The following is a 16,678-nucleotide window of genomic DNA, read 5'->3' on the forward strand; positions in this document are numbered from 1 at the left end:
TATAATGGTGATATCTTTTTATTCTAGTTTTTGCTTCTATATTTGACCTTAATATTAAGCACCGAATATAAATATAAATTTTACTATATTTTCCTTCTTATTTATTCCAATCCATGTGAATATTTCTTAATTTAAATCACAACTGAACATACTACTAAAAACACCTATAAGGCTTATTTCCAGAAAGTACACAATTGGGTCAGATACGTGTCTTTCATTATCGCTAGTTAAAGCTGCTCTTAGAGGCCTCAAAGGGCTTTTACAGCACGAATAATATTACACTACGGATAACAACATATCCTTAGTAAATAGCAAATATTAAAGCCCTACTGAGGTACTAGTTTATTACTAATCACATATTATATGCAAAAAAAATTGTAATTTTATTATTAAAACGAATTATCGTCATCATAAATAGTGTAAATGAACTTTAGCATTATTAATAAAATAATTAATTCTGGTGCTGTATCTTAATTTACTTTTAGTCAATTTTTACAAAAAACGGCGATATTTAGCGATTTTTTTTGAGAGCACCTTTTTTATGCAAAAGGCATAAGAGCATCATAATCTGATACCCAAATGGGCAGAAATAGAAGTCTTAGACAAACGGGGCAAAATTTTCCAAATATCCCCCTGGTTTCTACAATAAGAAAGAATAAACTTACTAATAATAATTTATGTCCCAAAATTGGCTGCGGTACCTAAAATAGTTCCGAAGCTAAACGAAAACTAGTTTTTGAAGGTTATCTTTAAAGAGCTCTAGCTCCCTGAGGAGTATTTCCTGACTCATGTTCATATGAACTTTTCTTTTTATTTTCTATCTGCCCCAAAAGTCTGTAAAATGATCAACGGAACCCCCTGTATACTTATATAATGAAAAATTGATTATTTTGATTTGTAGCTGAAATTTGATATTAAATATTTTTTGTGGATAATTTATTCAGTTTTTGCACTAAAGTCAACTATAAAGTAAAAGAATAATTAAAAAACTTTAGACTCATTTTTTGCTAAATTGGATTTTTTAGTAAAAATCGCTTTTAGACTAAAGAACGATAGCAAAATTTTCAATGTATACTTCGGTTTACTCAAATGTTAATTGGAAAAAAAAATAGGAACTAAAATTTGATTCATTCTATTATTTAATTTTTAATATCGTCTTCTATTTATTGCTGATTTTCTGGAAACGAATCACTTTATAATAATCCTAATGAGAATTTATCTTCTTAACGCCCATAGGATTAGTAGAGCTTCGCAGTATATTAAATAATACAGGGTATTTCAGAACTATGGGATCAAACTTCTGGGAGTTGTTCAGTGCAACAGAAGAATCCATTTGTCCATTTGAGTATAGGAACCCATGTCCGGAAATGCGTCATTAGGCCACTACGGCCCTAAGACGCGTTAAAATTTATAAAAAATACTAATTATCTAAATAGGATCTGCTGCATTTATTTTTACCTTTTGAATTGTTGTGATACCATATCAACAATTGTTTAAAATCAACGCTTATCGATGTCAATTCTCAATGTCATGTTTAAAGATTTTATAGCTTTCAATTTTTAAACATTTATTGCTAATGGAAAACCTTACCAATCAAGAATTGGCGGATATGCATTTGGCATACGGAGCAACAAACTGCAATGCACGAGCAGCATCGCGGTTGTATCATGAACGTTATCCCAAACGACAGCATCCTGGATACAAAAAGTTTATTGCGGTTCATCGGCGGCTCTCTGAGACAGGCATGTTTAAGACCAAGATGCATGATACTGGTGTTGCTCGAACCCTAAGCACGGTCGAATTTGAAGAAGAGGTGCTTCAGCGAGTTGCCGATGAACCACCAAATAGCACACGTGACGTCGCTAAGAATATGAATACGTGTAACGCTTCTGTCTGGCGGGTACTACACTAGCAACAACTCCATCCTTATCACTTCCAGAAAAATCAAAGTATGACTACAGCCGATTATCATCCTAGAGTTCAATTTTGTCGATGGCTTCTGGATCACATCATTGCACAACCAAATTTTATACGATATGTTTTGTGGACCGATGAAGCCTCTTTCACAAGAGACCGTATTTTTAATAGTAGGAATAGCCATGTTTGAGACGAAAAAAATCCTTATGCAATTTTTCCAAGAAAACATCAGAATCGTTAATCTGTCAACGTACAGGCATTGTTGATAATTATTTAATTGGGCCATACATTCTACCGAAACGGTTAACAGGACCTATTTATCTGCGTTTCTTGGAGGAAGTTCTCCCAGAACTCGAAAGTATTCCACTAAACGTTAGACAGCAAATGTGGTTTCAGCATGATGGAGCGCCGGCTCACTTTGCTGTACAAGTACGTGAGTATTTGGCTCAGCGGTTTGGGCACCGTTGGATTGCCAGAGGTGGAGCAGTTTCTTGGCCTCCTAGGTCACCCGATTTAACGTCGCTCGATTTTTTCTTGCGGGGACATGTAAAGTCTTTAGTCTACGAAACTCCAGTAGAATCAGCGCTAGACGTAATTGGATGAATAACAGCAGCATTTGAAATTATTCAAAACGAGGATCAAATTTTTAGTATAGTCCGCTGAAATCCTGTGCGGCGTTTAAATCAGTGTATTGAGGTTGGAGGAAGACATTTTGAACACTTGTTGTGATGGTATCCTATACAAAAGGTAAAAATAAATGTATAAGATTCTATTTAGGTAATTAATATTTTTCTAAATTTAAACGCGTCTTAGGGCCGTAGTGGCGTAGTGATACATTTCCGGACATGGGTTCCTATACTCAAATGGATTCTACTGTTGCACTGAACAACCCCTAGAAGTTTGATCCCATAGTTCTGAAACACCCTGTATAAGAAGGAAACCATCTTACGAATATGAATAGTAAGTCATTTTAAAATGGAGCTTTTCAAGCTAAAGTTAAAGTTACTACGGCAATTACTATTCTGTAGTAAAAGAGGTGATACAGATTAAGTTTCGAATTTTTGCCTTATGGCAGCCCTTTAGATTGGTTAAAAAAATACTTATTTTCTTTTTGAATTCCTAAGTAACAAAGGTACCAACGATATTGTTTTTCTTTTTTAATATAATATATTCCGGTCTAAACAAAGATTACTTGACAGCAACAATTTTCTTCTAATTTTTGTAAATCTCTCGACTGTGTAAATCATAATAAATAAGTTTTATTCCTACAGGTCCAGAGGAACACCTTTCGAATGGTTTAAGTCATATCTTAACACAAGTCAAATCAGCACAAATTAGCTTGTAAGAGTTAATATGACATCTTCTTGCAGGCCGATAGAATGAGGGATACATTAAGGTTTAGTTCTGGGGCCTACTTCGTTTCTACTCTTTATAAATGACATTATAGACAGTCTGGATATCACCGGTAAAATCTGTGTCTTTGCAGACGATAGAGAAACCCGGCTATTAAGGAACTACATAGAACTGTATTAAATGATATAGTTAGGGGAAGGGTGTACTAAATGACATAGGGTTTTCAAAAATAAAAATTGCCTATGAACAAAAAATATTTTAATTCTACAAAAGTAACAAAAAAATACAGACATCTCTACTCTATTTTCCAAAATAAAAATCCCTAAAAAAACTCAAAAAGAAATTCTCATTTTAAAGTATTAATTTAAAAAGGTAAAAGTTCGTTTTACCCTCTTAAGTGCGTAAAATGACATACCTATTAAATATTGCCAAAAATTCCTGTAGAAAATTAATTATCGCAACACAGTTCACAAATAAAAATCTTAGTTTTTTTTGTCGACTCCAGCACACGCAGCGTGTGCCCATTTCGAGCAAGAATAATCAATCTTCGTAAAAAAGTACAATCTTCGTCGTCTTCTATTAAGAATGGGTTGTTTTCCGATTCAGAGTCAGTGTCAACAAATAGCTTTTTAGTTGCAGCTCTTTTTTTATTTTCGACAATGGGTGTAGTTCTTGATTTTGCTTCCTCCAAATTTGGAGTAGAATGTAGCACGGGAGTTCCCTGACGCTTTCTCGGCTTCCTCTTTCCCTAGCCTGAGATAAATGTTCCTACTGGAATGGGACTCAGATCGGAGACAGTAGCGGCAAGTAAACTTTTATTTTGTTGATCTGATGTACTGGGGATTACTTTTTGAAGATTGGTTACGGCCTTTAAATTGCCCATCCCGCTTGAAGTTTGTAGAGATAGTGCTGCAGAAGGTTCTTTAGCTAGAGTGTTTTTTATATTTATATTACCTTCAGATTCTAGAATATTTGTTGTCTCTGCTGCTTGAAACATGTATTCTGGAAATACATCAGGATTTAGTGGGCATATTCCGGTTTTAAAAAAGCCGTTGGTTGCATTTTAAATATTGACAGCTTTTTCATATGCTTCAGTAAGTAAGGCACCTATTTAAATTGCGTTACAACTCTGCCTGGGTGTGCCTTAAGCCACTTGGTTATAGCTTGATCGAAATAGGTTTTTAAGGGACCGAAGAATGAAACATCAAGGGGCTGCAGTCGGTGGGTGCAGTGAGGAGGCAAGCAGAGCAGAACAATACCATGTTCTTTGGAGAAAATCAGACCATCAAGGTACCTATGGCTGGAATGGCCATCAACAATTAAAAGCACCTTTTCATCTGATAAAGCCTTCGTAAACTTTTGAAAATGTTTTAACCATTGCAAAAATACTGGTCCAATCATCCAACCAGATTCCTGAGCAATGCCAAGAGTCCCTGCGGGAGTATTATTAGTAAGTTCGTTCTTTATGTTTTTTCTGGGAAATATTAAGGCTGGTGGGATAAAATTACCATTGGAACTCATGCAGCAAACAACGGTTACATGGGGTACCCCTTTCGGCACTGGTTATGGCTCCTACTTGCTTACGACTTGTTGTTGTAAATATTTTTTGAGGCTTTTGCACAGTAGAGAGTGCTGATCCATCGACGTTATATATGTTAAGTGGGTTGATATTTTCTTTTTTAATCACCTTTTCTAGAATCTCAAAAAAACGAGCAACTTGTGGTTTGTTGAAAGCCTGGGCTCTAGCAGCAGATGTCGCCTCTGGCTTACGTAATGCTATATCCGAATTTCTTCTTCGGAATTCTCGCAGCCAATCTTTTCCTGCTGTTTTCTTCTCACGGTTAAAGTTGTGTTAAAAGCTATTTTTAAAAGCTAACTGGTAGGCCAAGCTTAACACATCCTTCCTTGTGAGTCCAAAAAACTTGACTCTAGAAGTTTTAGATGTTCAAATAACTGCCGTTCTACTTCTGGTGGAAAAGTAGGCTTAAATATACCGAGGCGTTTTTTCCCCGTCTTTATTGTTTTATTTGTTTTTAAAGCCTGTCTTCGTAGGGTTGCTTATGGTACCCCGTAAGTCTTACATGCCTTTAACCAGCCCATTTCACCATTATTGACCGCTTCTATGGCTTTTAACATCGAATCTGTACTCCATGACTGCCTATTTGTCTTTCTTTCGTACAATCGGGGCATGACAATCTGCAATAACAAATAAAAAAATTAATTCTATAAGTCGGGCAAAATGACATACTATGTCATTTTAGCCGACAACGCACTATGTCATTTTACACGACTAGAGAAAACAAAAAAATATATTTTTTCTAATATTTGCCTTATTCCTCTTGTAAATCTCTTATTACTAAATGTTAAAAAAAATAGTTTAAATAATCAGTTAAAATAAAATAACTTACCTAGCGAAATGTTGTCTAGTATTATAACCAAATTAAACAAAGCGCGAAAAATATTTTTGCACCACAAATTTAGAAATATCGAGCGTACACCTCCGTTAGTGAGCAGAGACAAACGATGAAGTGGTTGGAACCTGTTGGGTAAATAATTTATGATCTAATTTAGCTCAAGCGTATATTCTTACGACTTTAGCAAGTTACATATAATAAGTATGTCATTTTACCTCACTAATGTCGTTTTGTACACCTTTCCCCTACCATTAAATCTTGGCACGATTTAAATCTTCTATGCCTCAAGGATTCTAAAACTAGTCTTGTTATGCAAAAATATGTTGGAATCTTTTGAATTTCATAATACCAGCTAAGCTGTTATTGAATTTGAAGTTTTTGAGACTTATTGTAGGTAAGTCATTAAAATGGGACTTAGATCAGAATCAGAATAGAATGGTATAGTTTGCACTTGGATCATTTTACGGGAAGCTGAAGATTGGCAGTGTCTAGATTACTCTATAATGTCCTTTTTAAGTCGCATCTCCGATATGATAGGTACAAGTCTTATATCAATTTGTTTGTATTTTTGAACTACAACAAAGAGCTGTTCATTATTCATTAAAACTAAGTAATGGGACTCCCTACCAAGAATTCTTTAAAAAATATAAAATATTAACTTGTCTGCTTAATTCGCAAGCATGTATCAACAATTCCAGAAAGGCCATCTCACAATAACCACTTAGGAACGGAAAGCATGCACAATCATTCGAAATCAAGTCCATATCTTCTTTTTTCTGTATTGCGCAAACGTTATAAATATTCGTATTTTGTATTTTATGGTTCAAAGATTTGTAAAATGTATTTATGTGTATTTATATTTTATGTATATTCTGTTTTTTTTTACAACATTTCTTAAAATTTTTTTGACAATGAAGCAAGTTATTATTTTTTTTTAGCAAATTTATACAATAATTTTAATAAGGTTATGCATATATGCATAACTTACATGGCTACGATTTTTAGATGCTAAAAATTTTTATTAAAAAAATATTTTTTATGGAGTGTAATTTTGCATATCTAAGATCATTTTTTTAATAATATACTAACAGTTACAAAAAATATTAGTGATTTAATATAGAATGTGACTGCTATACTTTTCGTAAATAATTTCGTAGTATTATTGGTTTTTATGCTGCTTCTTTTTAATAAGATCGTTCTATTATTTCGCCATTAAAAAATACTTTTTACCAAGTTCCAAAAATATTACTTTCTAATATAAAAAAATAAATTTCATAAACAATACACAGTTTTTCCTAACATCCTTCTCAGTATATTAAAGATGATCTTTTTTTAGATTAAAATCTAACATATTTTAGTTAAAAACTAATTAAAAAGGCCATTATAGGGCATATTATCACTTTTTAATAATTTAATATCGTAATGACTTTTATAATAATATTAATTTTTCTTAAGAATAAGTATTTAATTTTTTTAATTGATCATTCTTATTTATCTGCAAAATAATTTTGCTTCCTTAATCGCTAAAAAATATCAGGCTTCATGTATAATTAATTCAATTGGTTATGAGTTTTGATTCGTCTAAAATAAATCTATAAAGGCTTTGAAATTATATATTATATATTATAGCTGAACTTTTACTGCTTCACCCATTAATACTTTTCTGTTTTAAATATTAAATAATATAGAGGTCTAACGTAATAAATCTAGTTTTTTAAAAACATTTAAATAATGCTCTTAATTTTAGTAAATTTATTATGACAAGCAGCTTTATAAAGAAATGGCTGGTTACCACTTTACCTAAATTATATAATATAACATAACATAGGTAGAATAATTTTATAATTATTATTCTAATCTATCTATTATCTAATTTTCGATTGAAATATTATTGTATATAAGTTAAGAAATTATTAATTATCAGTTTAGAAAAAATCTTTATTGTCTTATTTGCTTAGTTGCCTAAGCTTTTTATGATTTTTATATTTCTTAATTTATTTTAAACAAGGGTAGCTCTTTGACAAATATTAACATTTTATTTTTAGATATCTTATTTTTAGAATCATAAATACAATTTAAGAATATATTAAATATAAAAATTAGGTTTTTGTGGTTTTTTAAGTAAAGTTTTATAGTGGTCTTACCTTATTAATTTATTAGCATTTTTTTCCTATTAAGTAAATTCGATAATATTAAAAATCTGAATTTATCAATAAACTTATAAACCACTTTTCAAACTCACATAAACTTGCACTTGAATATTCTTATGATGCTCTTATAGGAAAGTGAAGTATCGATCATTTTTAATAAGCATTCATCAACCTTCGTCAATCTCTTTTTAACTAATTAAAATAGGATTCTGGATCATTAACTCATTCCTTGAATTCTTCTTAAAAGTTTTTAATTTTAAAATGTTTATTTTAGTGAATATTATATATTTATATATCAAGTTTTATATTGTTCTAGAATATAAATATGTCCGGATCCCTAAAATCTCAGACATATTTTTCTTTAATATGATAGATATGGCTTGTGGAATTAGATTTATCATTCTTCTTTTAACCTCTGTTTTTTTAACCAAATTTAATATATGAAAAATGTATCTATTTTTAAAGATATGTATATGCTTTATTCGGTTTAACTTCATATTGCAAATGCATTAAATTTGTTGCATATTTGTACTAACAAAACAAATATTCCTGTTTAAGCTTTATAAAGTACGATAATAATATGCGTATGCATTTAAATTATATATATATAATTCATTTTTCTACGGAAGGTGTTGTTTTATAAATGTTGGTAGTTTTATAAAGGTGTTATTATTTTAAATTATACCTAGAATAAATATTTACCATTTTTAAAAAAATATTTAATTAATATTTATATTTAATAATATTTATTAATTAATATTTATATAACTTATTATTCTCATCATTAACTACTAAAAATTAACAAATTATCTGATTATGATTTTTGATAGATATCTTGTTTCAGGATATAAAATATTTCCTTATACCGTGGATCTTCAACATGTTCTTCTTTACCATCGTAGACATCGTCTTTGTAGTATATGGTCTAATAGTTCATGCCGTAAGTATAAACAAAAATTTAATTTTAAATAAACCTTTGTTTAAAATTTGAAATAAATACGGCAAATATTAGGTTAATTAATTTTTCTTTTAGCTTCAATGGAATCCATCTGTAGCTATCTTGGTAACCATAGACTTCTTTTTAAATGCTCTTAACGTAAGTAGCTTTAAAACTAATTAGTATTAAATATTACAAAAAAAACAGAATACCAACCATATCCATTAAAGTTATGCTCCTCATAAACTACTTTAATATTATACTCCAACTTACTTTTTACCTTTTTCAGATGTATGCCTTATTATGTGTGACATCCCAATACCAAGAATATAATGCAGGGCGGGGTAGAGCGATAGACGAAGAAATAATGAGGGTAAGTGTTAATAAAAGTTGATACAATTTAGTGATGATTAAATTCAGTTTTATGTCGCTTTTACGGCAGGGTTAACTAGTTACTCGCTGTTAAACTTACCCGTTGATGAAATAAGTAATTATTTTTACTGCCTTTTGAAGAAAACAATGAGCCATTAAATAGGAATTAGCATATTTAGATTCGGAAGTTTCTTTGGTGCTTTGTTATTCATTAATAAAACTTTAATTTAAACATAAAAGATATATAGATATACTTGCAAAATAACGAAGTAAGTTATTTCATAACTTATTTTCTACACGTTTCTTGAAATCTAATTTATTAAATAACGCCGCATTTTGAGTGCCCCTTTAAATTTCCATTATTCCATTTTTATGCGAAGTTTTGTCTATTTCAGACGGGAACTCCGTAGGAATTTATAATAGCAAGACAAAAGTCATTTCTTGACTTTTGACATTTACTGCTAGTTAAGTGGTTATATTTATGAATTATGCCCAGAGCACATTCTGACTAGCTAATCCAACTTTAGACATAAAGATTTTGCGTTATGGTTTTTGAAATTGCACTCCAACTTTAATAATATCCTTTAAAAAGTTTTCTTATAGTATGATTATATGAAAAGTAAGATTATGTTATACAGGGGAAATTTTTTGGACTTTTTAGGAGTATTTTGATGGTTAATATTAATTCATATTTATGAATAGTTCTTTAATTTAGGATCCTTGGGTCCTTTGTGTCAAACATGTTTTAGATTTTTAAATATTGCAGTGTTTAGAGCTTTGCGGAAAATACACAAATTTATTATGAGATTTTAGCTCAAACCATTGTACGCTAATAGAAGAATTATTAACTAAGAAGTAAGAAATATGCGAGTCTTTAGTTCTTCCCATTCGGAAATATTTCAATATTGTCTATATTCCATATTTAGATAAAAACAATCTGTATTGTTTGCAAAAGCTTTAAAATCAGTGCTATAGATTTATTTTTAACTTAATTAATACGACAGGCTGAGAAAGAATTTGTGCTTTTCGAAGATTGCGTGTAGAAAATCTTTTTCTTTATCAGTTTGCTGTTTCTGTGCTTCGATTACTTGCCACCTCTTCCACTGCTAACCTTATGTGTACGACGTTGATCTTAAATGAATACATAAACCGTCAGCTCTTCGTTATCATTCGACATTATCTTACGCATGTTTTTCTTAACACTGTTTTAGTGAATATTAAACTTCTGAATTCGTTTAAGTGCATATTGCTGACTTCGTTAGGTGTGAATTAAAACACACGATGCACAAAAATAGTCAACCGATTTATTTACATTTTTACCCTACTAATCACGATCACTAAATGCTATTAGAAATATTTATTTACATCGGATTTGTTTACTACTATTTATGTCCCATTTAAATATCGCGCCAATATTCTCAAGTGAACTGGCCTCCCGGCCGCGTCTCTTATATACTCGGCAGATCATGGTTCCGAAACATTCGCTAACCTTCCACGCGTCTCCAGAGATACCGTGCAGTATATAGTATATAGATATTCGCGATGTTGCCAATATAGTTACAGTGTCTCCTCCTTAAGCTCATTTTGTCCCGAAATAAATCTAAAGAAGGTAGATGTCGATATTGGGAGAAGGTCCTTCTGTTACAACTAGACCTCTTCTAGAAATAATATTCAAGGTTTTTCTTTGTAGAACGACGTTGAAGAGTATAACAGCACACCAGAGCTTGCACGCCTATAGACTTAAAGACCACTCCTAACATGCTGCATGTCATTTTCCAGTCCAGGTTATCCGGTCCACATACGAGTTTGGGAATTGCTAGGCTTCTTAAATTTTCGGCAAACAACTCCTTTAGAGAATACCAAGCATCCTAAAAGTCCTTATAGGTTGGCTTTTGATGTGACGCCTCTTTGGTAACCAGGTAGAAGATCTTTTTATCAGTCTTTTAGAGTTAGACCAACGCAGCTCTTGCATTTTTCCGATTTTTTTTAGAGAAATCTGAGCTATTTCTCTAGACATTTGCTGTTCCTTAGCCACACAATATGTCACAGCATAGTCAACTCAAGCTGATCTTGCAGCAGTCTACAGGTCATGCCTTATCTACTCCTGCGGTCATTAGAATAAAGGGCCAAGAATTTATCAAATATCAAATCCGACTCTGAATATATCTGCCGCAGTTCAGCGCCTCCGCGGTTTCCATAATAAGCAGCTAGTCAGTTGAAGTGAATGACTCGAGCTTTACCCCTCGCTGCCTTTTGTAATCTGCAAAGAACACGTTGATGGCTTTCAGCACTTTGTCCGGCCCATCCAAGGATGCTTAAAGTTTCAGTAACAGACCTCTTGCGTCTCTTACTCAAATCCCCAACCAAGTCATCGTTATTGCACCTCTGATCTTTGGCGTTCATCATCATATGCGTCCTTCATCCGATAGCTGCCATCTTCTTCACTGACTTAGTCCTACCCGGCAACTTTAGATCGCATGAGTGACGGAGCTTTTTTTCCATGACTATTCGAGCCGGAGACTCTTATGTGCTTTCACGGATTGACCATCGGCACGCCAGCAGAAATAATTGAAGAAACCTATACTAGTCTCTTTAGTGGCTAGAGAATACTTTGGCCAAATGCCAATTAATTGTTTTATTAATTCATTCTATCATGCTATTTGGCTGCGGGTGTAATGCATCTTGTTTTCTTGATTCCAAGCATCTGTCAATAATTTAAATATTGCGCTAATATTTCCTACTGAATTGCCAACTGCCCTCCCAGCGGCGACGCGACTCTATATATTCGGCTGACGGAAGAATCGCTGACCCTCCACGCATCTTCAGAGACGTCTATAAATCAGAATGACTATAGACCCTAGAAATCTTAGGACGTTTAACGCCTATGCTGAGCTGTGTTTACAGAGAGGCGAAAATCGGGGCGCACGAACCTTTCCCCACTACTCGCTCTGTCGCACCACCTGTATCTCGCGCAAGTTCGTTTCTCTCTCGCGCTGATGTAACCCAGTATTATGCCGAAATGTCAGTTTGCTTTCCCGATGTTATATCAATTGTTATTATTTTGTTTTTTTGAATGCAGTAAATGATATGCATTTCATATGCGCCGCGCAGGTAAGTAAAGTAGGCAGCTTTAAGTTTTCCCCACCAGTAACGCTGAACGTCTTAAGATATCTAGGGTTCCTGGGAATAACGAAGCACATCTGGTATTGTCTCTTAACTTGAATTTCATTATTAACAAATTGGTCACCTGAAAATAATTTTAACCATAACTATGTTCTAACAGTATCTGATATTCCATCAAATCTAAGCCTTGAGTCAGAGGATTCATCAGGGTTATTATAATTTGAGGAATAAAAATGGTCAGCACTACCTTTAAACTTTTAAACTTTAGAGTTATTGCAATCCTTTAATGACTGACTTGGTATACCTTCATGCTTTCTTTAACACAGGGTTTACACGAAATGTGAAAAAGCGTTAATTTTTATATAAGTGCCTAGGAAATTAATAACATGGATATTCTTACACAAGAGATATTTGCATCATAGTTTTGTCCTAGTTTTAGATTGTGACAAGAATAAACAGTTCTGAAATATTTACTAGTTTCCCAAAAAAAACAACATTTTAAATAAATATATACACGGTTTCCGGGAGAATGGGAAAATTTCTCGGATTAAGGTAGAAAATAAAAAAATAGTATGGAAGTTTCTTATAAAAAAATTACAGCCCCCTTAAAGACGCCACTGGAAATCGGTTTTTCTTAAATAACTTTTGAAGTACTTGGTATATATTAATAAAAGTTTTACATAATCAACACTACTAAAAAACTTTTCAAAACGGAGTCCTTAAAACACATTTATCTTGTTATTTTATCAGGGATGGACTAGGTTGGACAATGCTTAAATTTTAGCACTCTATAGACAAAGACGCTGAAATAATAAACATGGATATCTTGAACCTTAAACTAAAAAAAAAGGCGTTCTTGTCCATTATCGATAAAATGAACCATAATTTTTTGAATTTTGGATTTCTTGGTGAATTTAATTTGAATTAAGTCGAAATATAGAATTCACGTTTATTGAGTATTCAGATATGCATCTTATGTATGGTCTTGTGTCTTGCAATGCGTTGGAAGCAAAAAGGTTGTATGAAGAAAGATTTCCTAATCGTACTATTCCAAATCAAAAGACATTTCAACGAATTGACCAACGTCTAAGGGAAAGTGGTAGGCGATTCTACTTATTAAGGTGATATTATTGACTTTCTTTATTATAATTTTAGCAAGTTTTGTGGAAAAAAGTACTGATGCCGGTCAGAGAAGAATAGTACATACGGTACAATTCGAGAAATTTATTTTGGATACTATAGCTGATACTCCTTATTTTTCTTCGCAATTCTACTTTAGTCTAGCTTTTCTTAATGAAAACAAGTTCTTTTAAATATCTTTATAGAAAAAAGTCTATGGGACTTAGACTAGATGCTTCCTCTCCTTTTAATCCATCGATTACTAAAAGTAGTATCGGGATTTTGCCATACTACTCAGGCAGAGTGAGGAGGAGCTCCATAGTGTTGCAGCAACAAGCCTTGACGTGTTGCTAGAGATACGCCAAGTAATACATAATAATCTTTACCGTTTAGTCTTTCTGGTAGCTCGAATAGTCCAACTAATTTGCCTTTAATGATCCCCGCCCATAAATTGACTGATATAATTGTTGACTTTATAATTTCTGAAATAATTGACTGAATAATTTTTTACTATTTTAAGATTAATATAGTCCAATAATGTTACTTGTGTATATTAAATATCTCCATCTTTTTAAAATTGGTTTCCTCACGCCATTTTTTTTTAATTAAATATTTTAAAACAAAATAATGCTTTAATCGTAAATGATATATGATATATTTATATAAATATTGGGAAAAAAATAGCCGATCAACCTAATATACCCTAAAACAATAATACATTAAATACTTCAAGAACAGCTGTTATATACCCATATCATCTACAAAAAATGCATGAACTAACTCCTGAACATTTTCCTCGTTGAATACAGTTCGCGAACTGGCTATTAGATCAGCAGCGAACTAATCCAAACTTCATTAGCATTATTCATTTTATCGATGAAGCAGGTTTTATCAAAAATGGTATTGTGAATTTACATAACTCGCATGTGTGGGTTATTGAAAATCTTCATGCCGTTGTTGTTTCTCATCATCAACATCAGTTCTAATCAATTAATATTTGGGCAGGAATCATTGGAATTTTTTTAATTGGGCCATCCGTATTACTACCATGATTAAATGGAAAACTTTACTTGGAGTTCCTTTACAATAATCTTCTGGATTTAATAGCGGTGCATCTCTTGTCCCGGAGGACACCTACCATCCTTCTCTGTCATTTGAATTCCATGCAGGCCTTACCTCTCTTAATAACCTACCCCTTAATAAAGCTGAAATAAAGGAATTTAATTTTAGAAAGGCTAACTTTCCGCTTTTGTATCAGCTGCTGCTAGATACTGATTGGTCGCCTGTTACGGTGCAGCAGGACGTCAACTCTGTATGTGATGTTTTTTATGATATACTGAACAACACTTTCGCCAGAGCGGTACCCTTGAAGGTAAAACGTCAAAGACGTTTCCCTCCCTGGTTTTCGGGGGACATAATTCGTAATATATATAAAAAGGAAAGAGCATTTCGTGATTTTAAGATTTCTAAGTCTAATCATCATCTAGAGATATTCAGATCTTTGCGCAAGACAATTAAAGCTCTAACTGCACAAGCCTACAAAACGTAGATCCATAGTATTGAAAACAAAATAACCTCCGATCCGAGTGAATTTTGGTCTTTTATTCAAAGCAAACGTAATCAGTCTCAAATCCCCGGCTCAATGAACCTTTCTAACCAATCATACAATACGCCTGACAGCATTGTGTCCGCTTTTGGAGAATATTTCAGGAGTGTATACACGAACTCACTTCCCAGCGATCATCCTGTCGTTTCTGAACCTCCCTTAACTTGCATAGACGTCGTTGCGCTCGCGGCTACCGACATTATAACGGCGAGCAAGTGTCTCAAAAGCAAAATGACCTCTGTCCCAGATCTAGTTCCTAGTTTTTTAGCTAAGGACTGCTCTGTTGCACTTACAGACCCTCTGCTCCATATTTTTAATCTGATCCTTAACACTGGTATTTTTCCCAATATCTGGAAGCAAGCCAAAGTTTGCCTTATCTTTAAAAAGGGCGATGCTGGAATAATAGAGAATTACCGCTCTATATCCATTCTGTGCAATTTCTCAAAGTTATTCGAGTTGGCTCTTCATAAATTAATTTTTCCCAAGATTAAGTCCATGCTGGCCAACAATCAACATGGCTTTGTTTCTGGTCGATCTTGTACTACAAACCTAGCATTCTTTTCTCAGTTTGTGTCTGAAGAACTTAATGATAGAGGTCAAATCGATGTTATCTACACAGACTTTCAAAAGGCTTTTGACCAGATTGACCACTTCATCCTATTAAATAAGCTTGAACGCCAGTTTGGATTCTCCGATCGCTTGATAAAGCTCCTTAACTCCTATTTAGTTGACCGCTCTCAGTTTGTAGTGCTCGAAGGCTTTAGATCTCCTTGTATTTCACCCACCTCTGGAGTTCCACAGGGCTCTAACTTAGGCCCCCTTCTCTTTAACGTTTTCGCTAATGACTTGATCTCCACCCTCAATTGCTCTCGGTTAGCATATGCTGATGACCTAAAGCTTTTCCATAGGATTGACTCTATAGCAGATTGTGGTCAACTGCAAGAGAACATCACACCATTGGTGCACTTTGAACAGGCTTAACCTTAATGTTTCCAAGTGGAATGTGGCCAGCTACTTTCGAATCAAAAGTCCAGCTGTCTTTAATTACTCAGTCAATGGAGAGTCTCTGGCAAGATCTACCTGTTTTAAGGATCTTGGAGTCACCTTTGACCAAAAATTGTCTAGGGCTACTCGCATGCTGGGCTTTATTATTAGAAATTGCAAACTTTTTTCGAACACTGCCAGTGCCAAAACTGTCTACTATGCATTTGTTAGATCCAGGCTTGACTACTGCTTCCTCATTTGGTCTCCCATTTACAACCAGCACATTCACCTATTAGAATCGGTCCAACGGCGATTCCTTAAATGTTTGGCATTTAAGGATGATGGAATCTATCCTCCAAGGGGTTTTGACCATAACCTGCTGCTCTCTAGATATACTTAACGGTCACTTGCAGAGAGGAGAGAAATGCATTCGGTGAAATTCTTAATTAACTTACTTAACCATAAAATTGACTGCCCATCTCTTTTGCAAAGGATTTGCTTTCATATACCATGCCCAGGATCTAGACACTGTCCAGATTTTAACTTGGACACAGCCAGGTCCAACATTCTGTACCAGAGTCCTATTCACTTTATGTGTCAAAACTTTAACACTATTGCTGATTCTTGTGACATTCGCCATGACAATCTGTCACTTATTTTGAGTCACCTACGTATGGTCGGTGGGGGAGGCTAGATTATTTAG

General features: G+C 33.4%; 1 protein-coding gene across 2 annotated transcripts in view; it reads left to right on the forward strand.

Moving 5' to 3' along the window:
* LOC126734946 (uncharacterized) overlaps positions 1-16,678 on the forward strand; it is a 127,799-nt gene that overhangs the window by 109,780 nt on the left and 1,341 nt on the right. For both annotated transcript variants that reach the window (XM_050438804.1, XM_050438805.1), the window contains 3 exons: positions 8,679-8,774; positions 8,868-8,930; positions 9,061-9,144. In XM_050438804.1, the coding sequence (XP_050294761.1) occupies positions 8,679-8,774; positions 8,868-8,930; positions 9,061-9,144 (243 nt within the window). The remainder of the gene's footprint in view (positions 1-8,678; positions 8,775-8,867; positions 8,931-9,060; positions 9,145-16,678) is intronic.

Source organism: Anthonomus grandis, chromosome 4 (assembly GCF_022605725.1).
Source record: "Anthonomus grandis grandis chromosome 4, icAntGran1.3, whole genome shotgun sequence".
NCBI lineage: Eukaryota > Metazoa > Arthropoda > Insecta > Coleoptera > Curculionidae > Anthonomus > Anthonomus grandis.